This window comes from Sminthopsis crassicaudata, chromosome 4 (genome assembly GCF_048593235.1).
Source record: "Sminthopsis crassicaudata isolate SCR6 chromosome 4, ASM4859323v1, whole genome shotgun sequence".
Lineage (NCBI taxonomy): Eukaryota > Metazoa > Chordata > Mammalia > Dasyuromorphia > Dasyuridae > Sminthopsis > Sminthopsis crassicaudata.
In genome coordinates, this window is record NC_133620.1 from 300,529,479 (window position 1) to 300,549,881 (window position 20,403).

Sequence of the window (20,403 nt, forward strand, 5' to 3'; positions counted from 1 at the left end):
ATTAAAAGTCAGCCTATAATAAATAGATGCTAAATTTCATGAAAGTAGGCACGGAATTTTAGTCTTTTTTAAATCATATTTTATTTTTCCCAATTATATGTAAAGACAATTTTTAACATTTTTTAAAAGTCCGAATTCCAAATTTTCTCCCCCTCTTTAAGATGATAAGCAATTTGATAAAGATTATATATTTGCAATATGTAAAATATTTCCATATTGGTCTTATTGTGAATGAATAAACAAATCAAAAGAAAAAACAAACAAAAGTAAATCATAATATCTGCATTCAGACTCCGTAAGTTCTTTCTCTACAGGTAGATATAATTTTTCATCATTAGTCCTTTGGAATTGTCTTGGATCATTATATTGTTGAGAATAGCTAAGTAATTCACAGCTAATATTGTACAATATTGCTATCCTGTGTACAATGTTCTTCTGGTACTCCTCATTTCATTCTACATCAATTTGTGTAAGTTTTTCCAAATTTCTCTCAAATCAGCCTGTTTGTCTTTTCTTATAACACAATAATATTTCATTATAATCATATACCACAACTTTTTCAGCCATTCTCCAATTTCTAATTCTTTACCACCACAAAAGAGCTGCTACAAATATTTTTGTACAATTAGGTCCTTTGCCCTTTTAAAAACAATCTCTTTGGTATACAAATCTAGTAATGTAGATCAAAGACTCAGCACAGTTTTATAGCCGTATGGACATAGTTCCAAATTGCTAATAAATTAGTGTCCCAATTTTTCAACATCCCCTCCAACATTTTTTTTGTTGTATTACCCAATCTGATAGGTGTGAGGTGGTACCTTAGAATTTTTAAATGTGTATTTCTCTAATCAATAACAGTTTAGAACATTTTTCATATGATTATAGAAAGCTTTGCTTTCTTTATCTGAAAACTACTTGTTCATTTCCTTTGAGCATTTACCAATGAGGAAATTACTTGTATTGTTATTCATTTGACTTCATTCTCTATATATTTGAGAAATGAGGCCTTTATCAGATATACTTGCTCAATAATTGATTCCCAGCTTTCTGCTTTCATTCTTCTCTTGGTTGCATTGGTTTTATTTGTGCAAAAATTTATAATTTAATCTAATCAAACATCTATTTTATATCTGGTACTGCTATTTCTCCTATTTAGTTATGAATTCTTTCCTTCTCTATGATAGATAAATTATTTCTTGCTTTCTTAATTTGCTTATGCTATCACCCTTTATGTCTCAGCCACATACTGGTACTGAATAAGTAAATTAATTTAGGTAAAATTGTCACCTTATTATATTAGCTTGATCTCCTATGAGCAATTAATATGTTTTCCAGTTGTTTGGATCTGACTTTATTTATAAAAGTAACAGTATTCTTATAATTCCTGGGTTTGTCTTGGCAGATAGATTCCCAAATATTTTATGTTATTTACAGTTATTTTAAATGGAATTTCTCTTTCTATTTTTTGTTGCTGGGCTTTTATTGGTAACATATATACTGATTTATGTGCTTTTATTTAATATCCTACAACTCTATTAAAAGTTTTTAGCTGATTCTCTAAGTATACCATCTTATCATCTGCATCTGATAGTTTTGTTTCTTCATTTAGGCACAGAATTTTAGCTAATTTTTTTTCTTCTCCAGAGTCTACCACAGTACTCTACACAGAGTGAGTCCTTAATATTTGTTACACTATCCTCCTAATTCCAGAGATCCAGACACTACTTTTCTTCACTATTTCTTATAGTATAGTTGCTTGTAAATGTTTGTTAACCAATTGAAGTACAATGTACATATTTTGTATTTATCTGTGTATATATTGTTAATCTCCAATAAAGAGTAAGCATCTCGAAGGCAAGGAATGTTTTGTGTTTCTATGTCCATTACCTGGATAGTATTTGGCACATAGCAGTTGATGAATGTTGTTGAATGAATGAATGGTTACTTTCTAAAAAAAAATAGGGCTTAAACAACACATTTTTAGTCTACTGAAAAAAATTAAGCAATTCAACAAAGAAATAAAATTTTCTTATGTTCCAAGAACTATTGTATTTCTTTTAAAGTCTAACACTCTCTTGGATCTTACTCTGCAACTTTCAACCAAATTATACCAAAGTCATCTATTCCAAGCTAGGATTATAGGATTTTAGAACTGGAATGAACCTGAGGTATCATATAATAACCAATCCAATCCTCTTATTTTAGATATGAAATAACTGAGACTTAAAAAGAAGATTAAGAATCTGGTGATAAGGAAATTGAAAGATAAAACTGGAATTCAAACCAAGGTCTCCTAACTTCACTCTAAAGTCAAATGTAAATAAATGTTTGTGGTTTACATAAAAACTTTGCAGTGTTCTGATCACAGACAAAAGGAACAGTGATTACTGCAGTGATTTGTTAGCAGAAAAAATATTAAATAAGGATGTTATAGTTAGATTAACCACACACACACACACATATATATATATATGTATATACATATATATATACACATATATATATATATGTATGTATATATATATATATATATATACTTTTCTAATATTAGGCTAAACAAAATCCTTTAAAAATGTGCCCATTGAGATTCTCAATTTCAGATTGTGTTTCTTGAATTGGGTTCTGCTGCCCCCTAGTGCCATTCTAATTCCTTCTTATAACTCTTCAAACATAATCACATTCCACTCCTCCCCTTTACCCCAAGGTTACACACACACTTCTTACTTATTAGGAAAACTAATTAATAGATATGAAAAACAAGTGGTATTAGTATCTACTACTGTAATAATAATGATAATAAATTGTATTTCTATAGGTCTTTAAGATTTACAAAACACATTTTTCCCCAACAACTTTGGAAGATATATTCAGAGCAGAATTATTATTTTCTGTTTAAAAGCAAGGAAACAGGCTTAGTGAAGTGACTTCAGAAAATCATATTTATTAAGTAGCAGTGTCACAGATTGAAACCTGGTACTTTGATTCCAAATTTAGGACTACTCCCACTATTTGCTATAATTTGGAACAGTTCTAGTCTGGAATTAGAATAGTTCCAGAAAAAGGGACATAGTATTATTTCATTCAGTAGTTTACTAAATGTATATGTGTATATAAATGTACATAAATATACATATAAGCATGCTTACATACATGCACTATCATATAGTGTGTGATTACCCATTTATATAGAGAGATACAAATATACATGTTTATGTATATCTATGATGTTGTATGCTATCTATGTATGTATATGTGTATGAGCATATATTAATAGGAATGTTCAATCTAACTGTGTGATCTTGGAGATGTCTCTTAACCTGTCTGAGTCCCAGCCTCTTCATCTGAATAATGAGCATAATTAATACTTTACTTCTCACATTATTGATTTATGGATCAAATCAAATAATCCATATGATTAAAGCCTATATAAATCTTGAGAACAGAAGTGTTTATAGTTGCTGATAATATCTGTATGTAAGAAGGGTTTGTTTTTAATGTTAAAACTGGATATTGGATAGAGCACTGGCCCTGGAGTTAGGAGGACTTGAGTTCAAATTCCATCTCAAACACTTCATACTTATTAGCTGTATGATTCTAGGCAAAAGTCACTTAACCCCGATTGTCTAACCAAACAAAACAACTGATCAAGCACAAAATGATTAAGGTAAAGCTTTCTCCTAGATGTAATCAAAAGAATCAACATGGCACTCAAAGTGGAAGGCAAATGTTCTAGTTTATCCTTAAAATCTATCCCTTCTAAATGGGAAGATTATCACATAATGACTGCTCTATTTCATTTGGTATTTCTGAGCTTGTTTAGATAAAAGTTAAATAAGGTAAGAAAGTCTTACTCACATTTTTACTTGCTGCTCCAATGACCTCCTCACTAAAAGATAGGAAAAGAGAACCTGTTAGGATCATTGATTTCTTTTAGCCAAACATAGAATTTGGAGTTGGAATGGAGAGAACATCCATCATCTAATTTAGAAAGAAGTGGTTTTTTCATAGTCATACAATTAGGATTTGAACCCAGGTTCTCTACTACATCATCTAGTAGTCTTACTATTAAACCATGCTTCATTCTTAGTACTTATAGATTAATATCTCTCTCACTTACTTTTTCTCTCTATAGATAGATACATGCATATAGGCACATCTATCTATTGATCTCTTTATATATGATCAGATCTTATTTTATTTTAGAATTCTAGAGTCTAGCACACTGGTTGGAAGAGAAATGCTGTCTCACTTCTGTAAATGGAATTAACCTTGAGATCCATGGAAGTCACAGTGAGGTGGCAGTTGAAAATTCACTAAGACCACTTAGAGAAATCTGAAGGATTAGGGAACATTTCTGTTTTCAAACCTTGGCACTAACCCTTGTTCTACTCTTCTAGGCCCATTATTATACTTTCATGAAGCCAGGTCAGAAGTTAAGACTGAAAATGTGAGATGTATGGTGAGATGATGAAGGACCAGAAGCTCTGATCCTGGAGGGGCAGGGAGAAAGAAAGAAGCAAGAATATCTCATTTAATGCATTTCAATATATGTATAAATTTAATAGCTTTGTAATAGAGGATTTTAGACCTGGATTTACAACTAGTAGTTCTATGTCTCTGGGCAACTCCTTCAAAAAAAATGCATATTCTGATTATGGACTGGCACTGTCCCAGCCTTTTAAGCAAGGTTAATGTGCCCAACCAATAAGGAATTATAGAATTACAGATTTAGAGATAGAATACAGTTTACAATAAAATAAGAATATGCTCACAATTGGAGAATGAGTCCACATGAAACTATCAATAATGTGATCAACTTATTCTTGTATGATTTGTATCTAATACAATTTCTTATATATAATGGTTACTTAATATATGCTTAATTCTTTGTACATAATGATCATTTAATAAGTGTATATTTTTTTCTTGATAACTCATTCATTCTGGATAATCATGCAATTGAACTCTTACAAAACATTGGGCCAAGGAACATAGATAGAAAGACAATTAAGACCCAGCCGCTGCCTTTAAGGAGTTTTTAAATCTAATATAGGGTATTTGGTAGCTGAATCAGAAGATGAATTGGAGTGGGAAGAGTTGAGGTAAGAAGACTCACCAGCAGACTTATTTCAATAACGCAGATATGAGGACCTGCCCTATAGTGGTGACAATGTTAGAGAGAAGGGAATATAGTCGAGGGATGTTGCAAAGGTGAAATTGAAAGGCCTTGCAATAGTAAATTGGATATTGGAGTCAAGGAAGTTAGTGAAAATTCTAGGATGACTCCTAGGTTGTGAGTCTGAGGGACTGGGAGGATGGTGTTGCTTCTATAGTAATTGGAAAAGTAGGAGGGGGAAAATTTTGGGGAAAAGATAGCAAATTCTTAATTGTAGACTAATATATAGTCTAAGATATCTATGGTTCAAGGTGTCTAAAAAGCAATTGGAGATGTGAGACTAGAGATCAAAAGAGAGACTGGGGCAGATTGGGCAAGATTTGTGAATCATTAGTATATGGATCTGAATGAGGACTCAGCAAAACAGACTGAAAAACAGTGGTTAGATAAAAGGAAAAATAGGAGAGTGGGTCCCAAAAAAAGAGTGTATCAAGGAGAAACGTGTTAAAACTGCAGAGAGATCAAAGAGAATGAAGATTGATTTGGCAGCTAAGGGATCGTTAGTAACTTGGAGAGAGCAGTTTTAGTGGAATTATAGGTTAGAAAGCCACATTGTAAGGTAAGAGTAAGAAAGTAAGAAAAGTTAAAGTAGAGGCTCCTATTGTAGGCCTTTAGAAATGTAACTATAAAAGGCAGAAGAGATATAGGATGATAGTTCTTGGCAATGAAAGGATCAAATAAAAAGATTTTGTTTTATTTTTTTCCAGGAGCAAAGTCAGCAAATGATTCAAGGCTGTGGCTTGGCAGGGAATAATCAGCAAAATAGTAAGGGAGTAGGGATTCAAGGCAGAAGAACAGTGTAAAGTTTAATTGGTTCAGAGAAGAGAGGAGGGAATGACTAGTACAGGAGGCAGGATTATGTGAACAGAATCAAAAGAATAATAGATACAATAAAAATTTGGTCCTCTATTACAATGTTTTAAATTTACATATATTGAACATGCTTTAAATATGACATTCTTGCTTCTTTCTTTCTCCCTGATCCCCAGGATCAAAGCTTCTGGCTTGCAGTAGGAAGGGTAAAAAATCAAAAGTTTATGATTGGCAAAAAAAAAAAAAGTGATTTTAGAATTCTCCAACATAAGAATTATCACCTCCCAACATGGAGGTGATATATTTGTGGATTATGGCAAAATCAAAAGTATAGTATATCTTTGTTGGGGGAGGATCAATGAGTAGCTCTTGCCAAGTGAGAAGGTTGAGGAACTGAGTGATTAAGGTGTTTAAGAGAGTTGATATATATGTTGAAATCCTCTAGTATGAGAGAAGGAGTTGGGGAGGAGAGAAAAATTGTAAACCAAGTACCCAATTTGGATTGAGTAAGGAAGGGGTTGAAGTGGGAGAGCACTAATAGGATTATAATTAGGTAATAGGTGCAAAACTCAAAGAAAAAGATATTATTGGTAATAGAGGTAAAGTGAAAAACTGGAAGTGGCAATGTGGAGCAAGGAGTATTCCAATTCCTCTACCTTAATGGAGCAGAATATTTGAAGGTACAGCAAGTGCTGGTGGCTAGGAAGCTGTGTCATTGGGAGGAAGCCAGGTTTCAGTAATAGCCAGTAGATGAAAGAATGGAAGAATAAAGTCCTGTCCCTACTAACTTTTTCTTCCTTCAAAGGACAGGTGCAGCAACAGATGGAAGGCCTGAGGTAAAAGGGGAGGTATTTCTCTTTGCACCAAAGGTTCTTCACATTGCAAGTAGAAGGTTGATGTTGCCATGTGCTGAGACAGATAGAAATTTGCACCCAGTCTAACTCTTTGCCTCTTTCAGGGGACAAACTGCATCTAGCAGGAGAAGAAGGCAAATGATCAAAGAAATGTTTGGCAGGACAAACTGTGGCATATGAATTAATGGAATGTTATTGTGTAGGAAGAAATGTTGAATATGAGGAATTCAGAGGAACATGGGAAGATTTATACAAGGCAAGACAGAGTGAAATATGTATAACCAAAAGAATAATATATACAATAAAAATGAAAAGAACATTCAAGAGAGACTGGATTCTAAATAATTGTAAAAAGTAATGTGCTCCCAGGAAAGAGACCTGTATGTGCCAAAATGTTTGTGGCAGCTCTTTTTGTTGTAGCTAGAAACTGGAAGATGAATGGATGTCCATCAGTTGGAGAATGGTTGGGTAAATTATGGTATATGAAGGTTATGGAATATTATTGCTCTATAAGAAATGACCAGCAGGAGGAATACAGAGAGACTTGGAGAGACTTACATCAACTGATGCTGAGTGAAATGAGCAGAACCAGAAGATCACTATACACTTCAACAACAATACTGTATGAGGATGTATTCTGATGGAAGTGGAAATCTTCAACATAAAGAAGAGCCAACTCACTTCCAGTTGATCAATGATGGACAGAGGTAGCTACACCCAGAGAAGGAACACTGGGAAGTGAATGTAAATTGTTAGCACTAATATCTGTCTGCCCAGGTTACATGTACCTTTGGAATCTAATGCTTATTGTGCAACAAGAAAATGGTATTTACACACATGTATTGTATTATCTAGGTTATATTGTAACACATGTAAAATGTATGGGATTGCCTGTCATCGGGGGGAGGGAGTAGAGGGAGGAGGGGATAATTTGGAAAAATGAATACAAGGGATAATATTATAAAAAATATAATAAAAATAAAAAATAATTAAAAAAAATAATGTGCTCCCAAAGATAAGGGACTTCTGTCTCATAGCAAAAAGACAGGATAATATCAAAGATTACATATGTTGTCAGATAGTGTCACCCTCCGTTTCTATTCAATTGTTTTCTTTGTGACAAGAGAATATCCAGAAATAACTATAATGTTAAAAGAAGAAGTATCAATAATTTTAAAAAAAATCACTGATTCTTAAAGGTTTTTAGGGCAACCAAATAAAACAGAACAAGGATATATTGGTTAATGTATTATATATACATGATAGTGAATGAAGATTTTGTTTAGGATGTTTGATCCCTGTGGTTTGGGAATCTGAGATTCTTTTGCTTGGTTCATCATTATAACATAATGGGAAAATCCACCATTGTCCATGCTGCTCATAGCTTGTACTATTTAATGTGTGATAGAATTAGAGTAAGCTGTGATGCAATTAATCAGAAGCAGCTTAGGGCTACCTACCTTATTGGTATCAGCTCCTAATGCCTCATACCAAGACTTGCTGTTGTTAGTTCTTCATTCTTGAAGGGAGGAAATCCCATGACATGTAAGTGAATTGAATTTGAGTGAGGGAGAGCTATGCAAGTTCACCAGCCTCATTTTCTCCTCCAGTCATCTGGGTCCAGTGACCAGATATTGATCAGATCAGTGGAAATAACTGGAGATGGTTCTGGATGCAGTGAGGGACCTGGCTTTTTAAGCTAAGATCTTCAACAGATTTCAGTTTGATTGAGGCAAGCACCCATTCAGTGATTAGTTAAGAAAAGAAAAGAAAAAAAAAGAATACTTCAAAGGATAACAATCTTTGCTCAGTTGTGTTTAAATCTATTTAAATCTAAGGCTCATTCAGTAGACAAAATTTAGCCAGTGGATAGTACCAAAGGACAAGAATTGGTAAATAAAAGTAGAAACCAAGGTAATTAAATAGACAATGATTCTAGTAGATTGAGTCAAAAGTATGGGACAGATATAGGAGCAGAAGTTCACAGTGTAGACAAACTCATAGTGGAGTAAAGATCAGTAATCAAAAATTCTGGCAAAGCAGGGGAAAGTTATTGCTTGATGAACAAGGAAGCTCTATTGTCAAATGAGATTCTTTGAAGTCCTTACCAAGATCATTCTTAACAGAGATAAGTTGGAATGGCCTCAAAGGAATTGCTCCAAGTTTGAGTTGGAAGTCAATGGCATATTCTCCTGGTAGATGTTGGCAGAATTCCAAATTACTATCTATGAAATGAAACCATGGGATAAGAAGAGTTACCTGAAATAAGATGGGATCTTCATTGCTTATGGGATTGGGAAAACTTCTGGGCTAAAAGGATCATCTAAGTCCCAGATGTAGGAGATTTTCCCTAAATCATAGTATTACTAGAATTAATTTTCTAGTACATTGAAGATTATTTAATATTACTAGAAGTTCCATGATGGATTATGTTATGCTACTACTAGCACATAGTAAGAGTTCAATCAAAATTTGTTAAATTAAATTGAGTCTAAATAAATAAAAAATATTTCTTGTTTGTATCTATATGTTGTTATTTCAAAATATTGACTATTTTGGCTTTCATGTTTCATGGGATGGAGAAGTAAATGTGTGGTAAGAAAGTAGATGAAATGAGTATAGATAATTCTGTGTATTTGAATATTTTTTTTAAAAGCTGTAAAATGGTAGCTTAAAGGAAAGACATTTAAGACTTTTTATATATGAGCAAGAGCTAGGCATGTATGTATAAGTAGCTAGAAAGTAGCCAATGGATAAGGGAAGTTTGCAGATGAGAGATATATAGGAAATTGAGGGAAAAAACTTCACAGAAGGCAAGCAGCACATATTGCAAAACTTCTAATCTACTTAGAAGATAGCCTTTGAGAAGTTAAGTCACTCAATGTTTTGTCACTCTTTTGAGGTCCATTCTAGAATGTTTTTTTTTTCAGCTTAAAACTGCCCAAACAAGAGTTTGCACTTTATTGATAAAGCCTTTGAGAGCCTAGATTCCTAGATTTTTCTCCCCCTCCTTCTCCCAGTCATAAAATAAAGAATAGAATTGTCAATAGAGAATATAATTTTTCAGATGGTATTAGCTTAACTTCCCACATCATCTATATGTCTCCACAATCCCAAGCACTTGAATATCTTGAACTATTGGGATTGACTCTCTGTATATAAGATAATATTTTCCATTGTCATGGGCTTGAGAGCAGGTATAAAAGTAGTTTAAGCTTCCAAAATATTTAAAAACTTCCTTCCTTTATTTTCACTCCTTTACCAAAGCACATAGCACATTGAACATAGAAGATATTTAATGAGTCATTTTTGGATGAATGCTTTCAGTGAAGTCATTGATATGTATTAGAAAGGGAAAAACCTAGGGGGAGAGAGGGAGGAAGACCAATTAAGACACTATTGAAATTGCTCCAGTGATAAAAGATGTGAACCTAAATTAGAACATGGCTACATGATTGGAAAGTAGCAGATGGATTCAAAAAATGTAGAGGTGGATGTAAGAAAAAATGACAACTGGGGCAGCTAGGTAGCACAGTGGCAGCCTGGAAGTCAGGAGGACCTGAGTTCAAATCTTCCTGGCTGTGTGACCCTGGGCAAGTCACTTAACCCCAATTGCCTCAGCAAAAAGAAAAAAAAAAAAAAAACAGAAAAAAATGACAACTAATAATATACATGGGATGGCATATAAAATAATGCCAGAGTTGTGAAGCCAGATGGCTGAAAGAATGATCCTACTGGCAATAGAGAAGTTAGAAAAAGGGGCAGTTTGGGGAGGAAAGATGAGTTGTGTTTTGTATGTTGTTCTGGGCCAGAACTTGAAACAAGGTGCTTAGTTCACATCTTTAAAGGAGGTCATACCTTTAAAGGAATTTACAACTTTAAAGGAGTTCACACCTTTAGAGAGCATATATAAGGAGGAGATTCACAAGTCAAGAAGATTCACAAGTTGGGCAGAACGATAAGAAAGAAGCTCTCAGGGCTAGATTCACAAGCCCACAGAAGCCCACAATCCCACTCTCTCTTGGAGGCAGAGTTAGAGTCATTCCAAATTCCACCTTTGTGTTGGATGGAGATTCAGAGGGAGCTCTTGGAACAAAGGAGAAAGATAGGCCTCTAAAAAGCTAACCGGTCCCCAGGAAAAGATTCAAGACTTTGAAGGAGACAATAAAGGATTTGGACTTTAACTCCTGGCTGCATTTGGGGTGATTACTCTGAGCTGAAACTAAGGCTACCTCCAGAAGCTTCCCAAGAAATCTGCTCCCAGAGAACGATTATAACTTAGAGAAGGGAATATTACAGTATATGTTGAGTTTTAGTAAGAAATGTGTGTCCAACAAACAACAAGTGATGTGGGATAGGAATTCAGAAGAGTGTCTAGAACAGAACTTACATATATAGATCTTGGAGTCATTTACACATTTACACAGAGATAGAAGATAATTAAACCTCTCAGGGTTGATGAGATTACTGAGAGAATAGATATAGGGAGAGAGGAAAGAAACAAGAATGAAGCCTTATAACTTCTATAGTTAGGGGGCAGGCCATGGACTATGTTCCAAGCAAAGAAGACTGAAGAGTAGTAGCCAGAGGAGATTCAAGGGAAGTTCATGTCATGAAAACTCTCATAGCATTGAGAGCTGGACGAGAGATATAAACATGGAGACAAGACATGATTTGTCTAAGGTCACTTGGCCAACAAAGAGAAGAGCTGAATATGAATTCCAGTCTCCTGGATGCAAACTCAGTATTCTTTCCACTATCATATCCACTTACTCTGAAATTAATCTTGTTGTCTTGATTGACCCTTTCCAGATCTTAGAGTCAGTATTCTCTGCATCAGATGTCAGTTCTCTCTGCTTTAGGAGCTGCTGTTGATATGTGGCCTGTAGCTTTTTGAATGTATTCAGGTTCTTTCCTTCTTGACAGATCATCCAACATCCATGGAAACGATTGGGAACATTCAGAGACATTTCTATAGTTACAATAAAACACTGAGTGAAAAAATCTTACTTATATAAAATCTTACAGTTTATAAAGCCCTTTCATATGTATATTTCATGAGTCAAGTGTGATTAGTAGACTGAGAAGATTTTAATACTATTTTGTAGATAAGGAAACTGAGACTCAGAGGTATATATCTAAGATCATATTTTAATTCAAACCTACTGATTCAAAGTCCTATTCTCTAACTACTTCACCACCAAGAATTGGTCTAAGAGTTGGGAACACCAGGGTTAAATCTTCCCTTTTCCAAATACTGACATTGTATATTATTGGGTAAGGCACTTAGGAAACCATTCCTTCCTGATTCTCTGATTAGACTTTCCAAGATATTCAGCTAAATTGTGTCTAAACTCTATGGTTCTTCCTCTTCTTCCTCTCAAATAGAACCATTTAAATCATGCAGACCTAAAAAAAATTGGTGTGGCTATTTTTTCCTTCTCTAATATACATTCTGCCTGGTTTGCCAATGAAGAAGATTAACCACTGATACAGTGTTTCTCTGACCCTGGTATCCAGAAGCTATGATCTTGGAATACCAAATTGCTTGCAATTTCAGCCTGTGCCTGTAAAGTCATAATAGAAAGGGTTACTTGAGAATCAGCTGTCAGATCTGTGAGGTGCTACAAATGCTTAGCTATAAGATACCTAGTTTTATGGAGACTTAGTTTTATAGCCTCTGTGAAAAAGTGCTCCTTTTCTCCTCTCTAACCTTTTTCCCACCTCAAGAAGGATCCAGGGGACTGAGTCTTATAGCTGCAAGCCAACGTAAGATTTTCCAGTTTTATTTTCTATAATTATAATGTTACAATAACTCAATATGTACTAACGAGCTTCCCTAAGGCTTTTGGTCCATATGTCCCCACTATTGCAAATAGCCCAATAGTTCTTCATTTTCCCCAGACTCTCCTGGTTTAAAGGGTGGATACTCCCCTTTATTTCCCTTAGTGCACCAAATGTCAACTCTAAATATCATCAAAGTACATCTTATGTAATATCAATAATAACAATTAATATTTCTATATCATGATATGATTTACAATTTACTTTCTTCACAAAAATTCTGTGAGACTAGTAGGGAAGGTATTATTGTCCATATTTTATAGATGAGGAAATTGAGGCTGAGACACAAAATAACTAGCTCAGTGTCTTAGCAGTTAAGTGTCAAGACCCAGTATTGAATTCTGTTCTTTTAGTTCCAATAACTGCCCACCCTCCCTGGTATATACTTCATATACAATCATAGAATAAATAAACATTTTTTCAATAAATATTTATTAAGCAATTACTATATTCCAAGCACTGTGCTAAGCAGTGGGAATACAAAAGAACGCAAAAGACAGCCCCTGTCCTCAAGGAATTTGCAATCTAATAGTAAAGTAAAAGGCATTTCTTCAGAGTTATAAACTATTGCATATTCTCTAGGTCACTTTTATTTTTTAAGTTGTCATAATAAATCCTTCCATTGAAGTTATTGTCCCATAGTCTGGCTATCCATGTATAAATTTCTTCAGGTAACATAGGACAATCAAAGCAACTTTGTAGCATCATTTGAGTTTTTTACTAATGCTTTCTCTAATATTAGATAAGTCATTATGTTTACGTTTAGTAACAATCTATCTCTATGTCCACTGTACTATCACAACGGTACTATCACAATCCAGTGAAAATTCTGGACCAGCAAATATGCATTTTTTAGAGAACCTGAGTTGGGAGAATCTTTTCCATCATTTTTTGTTAAGCTGTATGACACCACCATATTTCTTATAGAAATGTTTAACTAGCAGTCACTTCAGAATAATTCCAGAAAAGGCAAGTTACTTGTTCTCTGAGGTAGACTTAATTGTGACTTTTAGAGAATCTCTTTTGGCCTCTTTGCTTCAAAATTCAGATCACAAGTTATTAAATCAGCATAGTGACATACTGGTATGATGATTAATTTTATGCAACCAACTTTGGAATGATACCTAATTTTATAAGTTAAAAATTCACCATAATTTTGCTCTATTCTCGATTTACTATGAAACTCGTATAATATTTGGGGAGCTAGGTGAAATTGGGCTAAGAATCAGTAAAACTTATCTTCATGGGCTCTAATCTGGCCTCAGATATGTCATTTAATCCTATTTGCCTCAGTTTCCAATCTTAAAATAACCCTCAAATGAGATCACAAAGAATCAGGCATGACTGAAATGACTGAACAACAACAAATATAATACCTGTTGTGGTAGTTTTTGCCCTTTGGGCTCATTTTTCAAGATTCCAAAATAACATCCAAAAGGATGTTAAATCATCCTTTAATGTCACCTCAATCAGACTGTCCTCTAGAGATAACTTCTCTTAAGTTCATCTTATTGGCTTTGCCCATGTTGGTCTCTTATGAATTACTGGGATTGCAACATTGAATGCATTGCTTTGAAGACATAATAACCATAGAAAATAGCACTGATTCACCCTCAAACATAAATTTATAGGTTATCTCACTTTGCTAGCTTTGGAAAGGTAGAGAAGCCACAATGATTTTTTTTCTTTATATATAATGCACAATGAATCTTAAGGACAAAGACTATTTAATTGTTCTTTGGACCTCTAGCAGCTAGCTCAGTGTCTGACACATAATATGTGCTTAAAATATCTTTTGGTTGATTATTTAATTTCTGTTTAGTAAATGAACATTCAAAAACATCAAAATTAAAATGAGATGTGACGGTCCTCTGTATTCATAGCCCACAATCAGCAGAAAACTCTTTTTTTTCCCTCCAAATACAGTCTTTACACAAATATCTATAATTCCTCTAGGTCAAGAGGACTTTGCCATCTGGTTCTCACTTTTTATTTGGTTCTTATTCTTTACCTACCTTTGACTTTTGGGAATGTCTCCTGTATTGCAGTTTTCTAAAACAGAAAGAAAAACACAATAAGATTATTAAACCAAAAAAACAAAAGATGTGAAAAAAAGATAAATTTATCTAAAACAACACTTCCGTACACCACCATTGTTTATTATGTGAGCCTGGGCCACCAGTGTTATGTTGAGAAAAGTTGGATTTTTATCATCTGGGAGCAAAATTAAAAGTTCTCATATGGACTAAGTTGAATCACTTCTCTACATGACTGTCTTTCAAACACTTAAAGGCAGCTATCATGTCTTCTCTTCTCCAGAAAAAATGTGATCCATTCCTTCAATTCATCCTAAAATGGCAGGATTCAAGACCCTTCACCATGCTGGTTGCCCACCTCTGAACATTTTCCAGCTTATCAATGAACTTCTTAAACTGTGGCATCCAGACCTGAACATGGAATTACAGCTGAGATGTGCCTAGGTATGTTGCCTAGGTAGGGTTGACCCTCCATTTCTAATATTGAGCTTACAGTTCCCCAAAAGTTCCAGATCCTCTTTAAATTACTGCTCAATCATGTCTTTCTCTCATTTTGTACTTGTGAAGTTAAATGTTTGAACCCAAGTGTAAAATTTTAGATTTATCGCTATTGAGTTGTACCCTGGAATTCAGCCTATTGTTCAGATCTAATGAGATTCTCTTGGTTCCTGAATCTGTTATATAGAAACCAGACTCCACCTATGGAGGCTTAATTCTCCTTGAGAATTAAGACATGTTCCATTGGAGGTAGGGTGTAAAAACAATCTTAACATACATTCTCATACATACATATAATCTCATGGAGATTGTACACTGAGATATTTTCTCTGATTAGAGATTGTTCTTCTCAAGAATGCTTCTCATTCCTAAGTAAGAGGACTCTAGGTCCTTGTGGTGAGCAGGAGGGCATCAGCAGGATGTGAATAACGTTAGATGGTAGAATATGTGCACTGGTCTTTGGATAAATAGCTGGAAAATCAAAGGGCCTAATGTAGGACCAGAAACTTTGACATGGGGTGCAAAGCATCATGCGCCATAATACATTATTTCCTGACAAAGTGAAGGACCATTAAAATGAATTTGGTTTGGTGTGAGAATAGAGAGAATCAAGTGGATTCTCCATCTTGGTCTACAACATGCATTATCCTCCATATCTTATTGTTTTTCTGTAAATCACTAATAGAAAATTAAATGGCATAAGCCATCTATTGTTTCATAAATAAAGATGGATATAATTAATCAGCATCTCCAAATTCTACAAAAGGAAAGACCTTGAAATTCATTTGCTCCCTCCCAACTCAACTAAAATTCACTCTTTGCCTTTCCAACTTGGAAAGTCCCTAATCTTTTCTCTAATTAAAAATCAGATTGCCTAATTTTGTATTCTGGTTTGTATCTTGTTGTTTTCTTTTTTAATTATTAATTTTATAATTATAATTTTTGACAGTACATATGTATGGGTAATTTTTTACAACATTATCCCTTGTACACACTTTCTGTTCCGAATTTTCCCCTCCTTCCCCCCACCCCTTCCCCTAGATGGCAGGCAGTCCCATACATGTTAAATATGTTATAGTATATCCTAGATACAATATATCTGTGCAGAACCAAATTTATTTTTGCACAGGAAGAATTGGATTCAGAAGGTAAAAATAACCTGGGAAGAAAAACAAAAATGCAAACAGTTTACATGCATTTCCCAGTGTTCCTTCTCTGGGTGTAGCTGATTCTGTCCATCATTGATCAATTGGAAATGAATTAGATCTTCTCTTTGTTGAAGATATCCACTTCCATCAGAATACATCCTCATACAGTATTGTTGTTGAAGTGTATAATGATCTCCTGCTTCTGCTCATTTCACTCAGCATCAGTTGATGTCTCTCCAAGTCTCTATATTTATCCTGCTGGTCATTTCTTACAGACAATAATATTCCATGACATTCATATACCATAATTTACCCAACCATTCTCCAATTGATGGGCATCCATTCATCTTCCAGTTTCTAGCCACTACAAAAAGGGCTGCCACAAACATTTTGGCACCTACAGGTCCCTTTCCCTTCTTTAGTATTAACTTGGGATATAAGCCCAATAACAGCACTGCTGGATCAAAGGGTATGCACAGTTTGATAACTTTTTGGACATAATTCCAGATTACTCTCCAGAATGGTTGGATTCTTTCACAACTCCACCAACAATGCATCAATGTCCCAGTTTTCCCACATCCCCTCCAACGTTCATTATCTTTTCCTGTCATCTTAGCCAATCTGACAGGTGTGTAGTGGTATCTCAGAGTTGTCTTAATTTGCATTTCTCTGATCAATAGTGATTTGGAACACTTTCATATGAGTGGAAATAGTTTTAATTTCATCATCTGAAAATTGTCTGTTCATATCCTTTGACCATTTATCAATTGTAGAATGGCTTGATTTCTTATAAATTAGGGTCAATTCTCTATATATTTTGGAAATAAGGTTTTTCCCAGTTTGTTACTTCCCTTCTAATCTTGTTTGCATTAGTTTTGTTTTTAATTTGATGTAATCAACATTTTCTATTTTGTGTTCAATAATGGTCTCTAGTTCTCCCTTGGACACAAACTCCTTCCTCCTCCACAAGTCTGAGAGGTAAACCATCCCATGTTCCTCCAATTTATTTATGATTTTGTTCTTTATGCCTAAATCTTGGACCCATTTTGATCTAATCTTAGTATGTGGTGTTAAATGTGGGTCCATGCCTAGTTTCTGCCATACTAATTTCCAGTTTTCCCAGCAGTTTTTGTCAAATAATGAATTCTTATCCCAAAAGTTGGGATCTTTGGGTGTGTCAAACACTAGATTGCTATAGTTATTGACTATTTTGTCCTGTGAACCTAACCTATTCCACTGATCAACTAGTCTATTTCTTAGCCAATACCAAATGGTTTTGGTGACTGCTGCTATATAATATAGTTTTAGATCAGGTACAGCTAGGCCACCTTTATTTGATTTTTTTTTTTATTAATTCCCTTGAAATTCTCAACCTTTTGTTCTTCCATGTGAATTTTGTTGTTATTTTTTCTAGGTCACTAATATAGTTTCTTGGGAGTCTGATGGAATAGCACTAAATAAATAGATTAGTTTGGGGAGTATTGTCATCTTTATTATATTCACTCGGCCTATCCAAGAACACTTAATGTCTTTTCAATTATTTAAATCTGACTTTATTTTTGTGGCAAGTGTTTTGTAATTTTGCTCATATAATTCCTGACTTTCCTTTGGTAGATTGATTCCCAAATATTTTATACTCTCAACAGTTGTTTTGTTCCCATATATTAGTGACAAAGAAATGCCCCTTAGCCTGATAATCAAGAACTCCTACAATGTCTCCAAATTATCTTTTCAATTTTATCTCACACTGCTTACCTTTACATGTTCTAGCCAAATTGAATTATGCATTGTTCCTAATATTGTCCTGCTTTCCCTTGCCTCTTTAAGTATTTACAGGTCATTGTCCTCCTTTCCTTTTCCCGTCTTCCATACCCAGAACAGTTTGTTAGAAACACTTTTCTTTCTTCAAGGTGCCATACCTCCACAAAGCTTTTCCCATTTTCCCAGCTGGAGGTGATCCCTCATTCCCTTCTTCATCTCTCAAGTGGCTTCATTTAATTTCTCTTGTTCTTATATTTTACCTTTGTGGGTATACAAGTCATCCACAAACTATATTATAAATTTCCTGAGGGTGGGAATTCTGTAATTTTTTTCATTTTTTTATTGCCAGTATGGTAGACATCTAATTAATGCTATTGAACTGAGTTAAATGTGCTTTTCCACAGAGTTTGTGTAAGGAAAAAATTATTCTACTTCATAAAATCAGCAAAAAGAGCTCCTATTATTATTTGCAATAATAACAACAGCAATAATAAACAGCAACAATAATAACTACACAATTATATGGTATTTTATTAGAAAACACTTTTGTTCTCATTTGATCTTCTCATAAGTCCTGGGAAATGGGTAATACACATCTACTACTTTCCTTCAGAGTTTAGACCTATCAATGTGTCCATCTATTAGTGATCTGCAACTCAGTTTCAATTCAGAGGATTATGTAGAGGCACTGAAAGGTTATGTGACTCACTTTTAGGTTAGAGAGGGGAGCTGAATTCTGGTCTTCCCAACTCCCAGGACCAGCCTTGACCTACCATTCCCAGATGCCTCTACTCTATAGCTATACTTACTGGTAAAAGTATCTACTGGATAGTTAATCTGATAAAACAGATATTTAGTGAGCATTTCCTCTCTGCAGGGCACTAAATTAAAGAAGAATATTAGCAGTCAAGGGAATCCCACTTACCTTGCCCTTTTGCACAAGCTGTGTCATCAGTCTAGATAAAGAGAGTAAAAAGAACCCTGAGAATTTTTCCACCCTATTACCCAAATAGAAGTAATTTTGGGGATAGGGGTTAACTAAGATTGGCATTATTTCTTCATCTGTCAAGGAAGAAGCAGTCCCCATCCCATATTTCATTTTCTTCTCCTTTCTCCCTCTTTCCAAATATATCATCTCTGAGCTAAGGTGACACAATTGTCCCCACTGTGAAGGGGATGATTTGGAGCAACATTTGTGACTACAGAATGAAAGTGCAGGGACAGAAATAGAATATAACAGCTTTTAGGAAGAGAAGTTTCACTTTTTTCTAAGAACTTCTTTGCCCCACCAAAATCTAACATTTAGGGGGGGAAAACCCCAAAGGTAAAACTTTTTACCTCCCTTCAAGAGTGACTTTCTCTCTCTCCTCTGGGTCAAGACTGTACTGTCTATCTCCTGGAAGACAAAAACAAGAACAAAACCATATCTGTGTGCTCCTCCAAAGAAATGGATAATTCTGGTGAATGCAATGATGAGAAACAAAAAAAATCAATTTGAAAGAAGTTCCCCTTAAATTGAGAAACTTGGGTCCTTTCTCAATGATTCAAAATCTGAGGATTTCTTTTGAATCTAGGGAAAATTGTTAATCAAAGAGCCCTGGACTAGAATAAAAAATATTTGCTAATTGATTGGTTGTTAATTAGTTAAAGTTAAAGTCCCTGGGTCATAACCTCTTTGAATGGGAAATGGTAATATTTATAACTCCCATACCTCATAGAATCATTGCAGAGAAACTATAAATATTAAAGGGTTATAAATACGTTATTATTAATTTAAATTACAAGGTACCCAAAAATAGTGCAAGACAACAAAGAAAGGAAGACCTCTAGTGTAAAGTATTGCATACAGAATACAAAGGCACTTTAATAAGTGTGTGATGAATGAATACATAGATGAATGACAGAATGAGTTAGTACATGTGAAATGGGATACTCTTGAGGAACACTGAAGGAAGAAATTGAACAAAAAAAGGCCAAAAAATGGCTATTTGACATTACATGGAACAGATTTGTGAGAATTTATTTGAATCAGTCAAAGACAATTTGAAGAAAGTTTTGAAGAATATATAGATAATATGAAAAAGAGACTTTAGGGATCACTTAATCTTACATTTTACAGGAAGATGCTTGGGCCCAGAGAGGTGAAATATATCCATGGTCACAGAATTGGTGGGTAGAGAAGAGAGAATGAATGAAAGCAGGATGTTATTCTAGGAATGCAATGAAATATATATTTGTAGAATCTCAAAATCAGAAGGGACCCTAGAAATCTT

The 20,403-nt window shown here is 34.4% G+C and overlaps 1 protein-coding gene across 2 annotated transcripts in view; it reads right to left on the minus strand.

Moving 5' to 3' along the window:
• The window catches only part of LOC141566828 (uncharacterized), a 98,238-nt gene that overhangs the window by 21,967 nt on the left and 55,868 nt on the right, over positions 1-20,403 (minus strand). For both annotated transcript variants that reach the window (XM_074311935.1, XM_074311934.1), the window contains 5 exons: positions 19,469-19,526; positions 19,056-19,086; positions 14,703-14,739; positions 11,617-11,815; positions 3,856-3,886 (listed from right to left, as the gene is read on the minus strand). In XM_074311935.1, the coding sequence (XP_074168036.1) occupies positions 3,856-3,886; positions 11,617-11,815; positions 14,703-14,739; positions 19,056-19,086; positions 19,469-19,526 (356 nt within the window). The remainder of the gene's footprint in view (positions 1-3,855; positions 3,887-11,616; positions 11,816-14,702; positions 14,740-19,055; positions 19,087-19,468; positions 19,527-20,403) is intronic.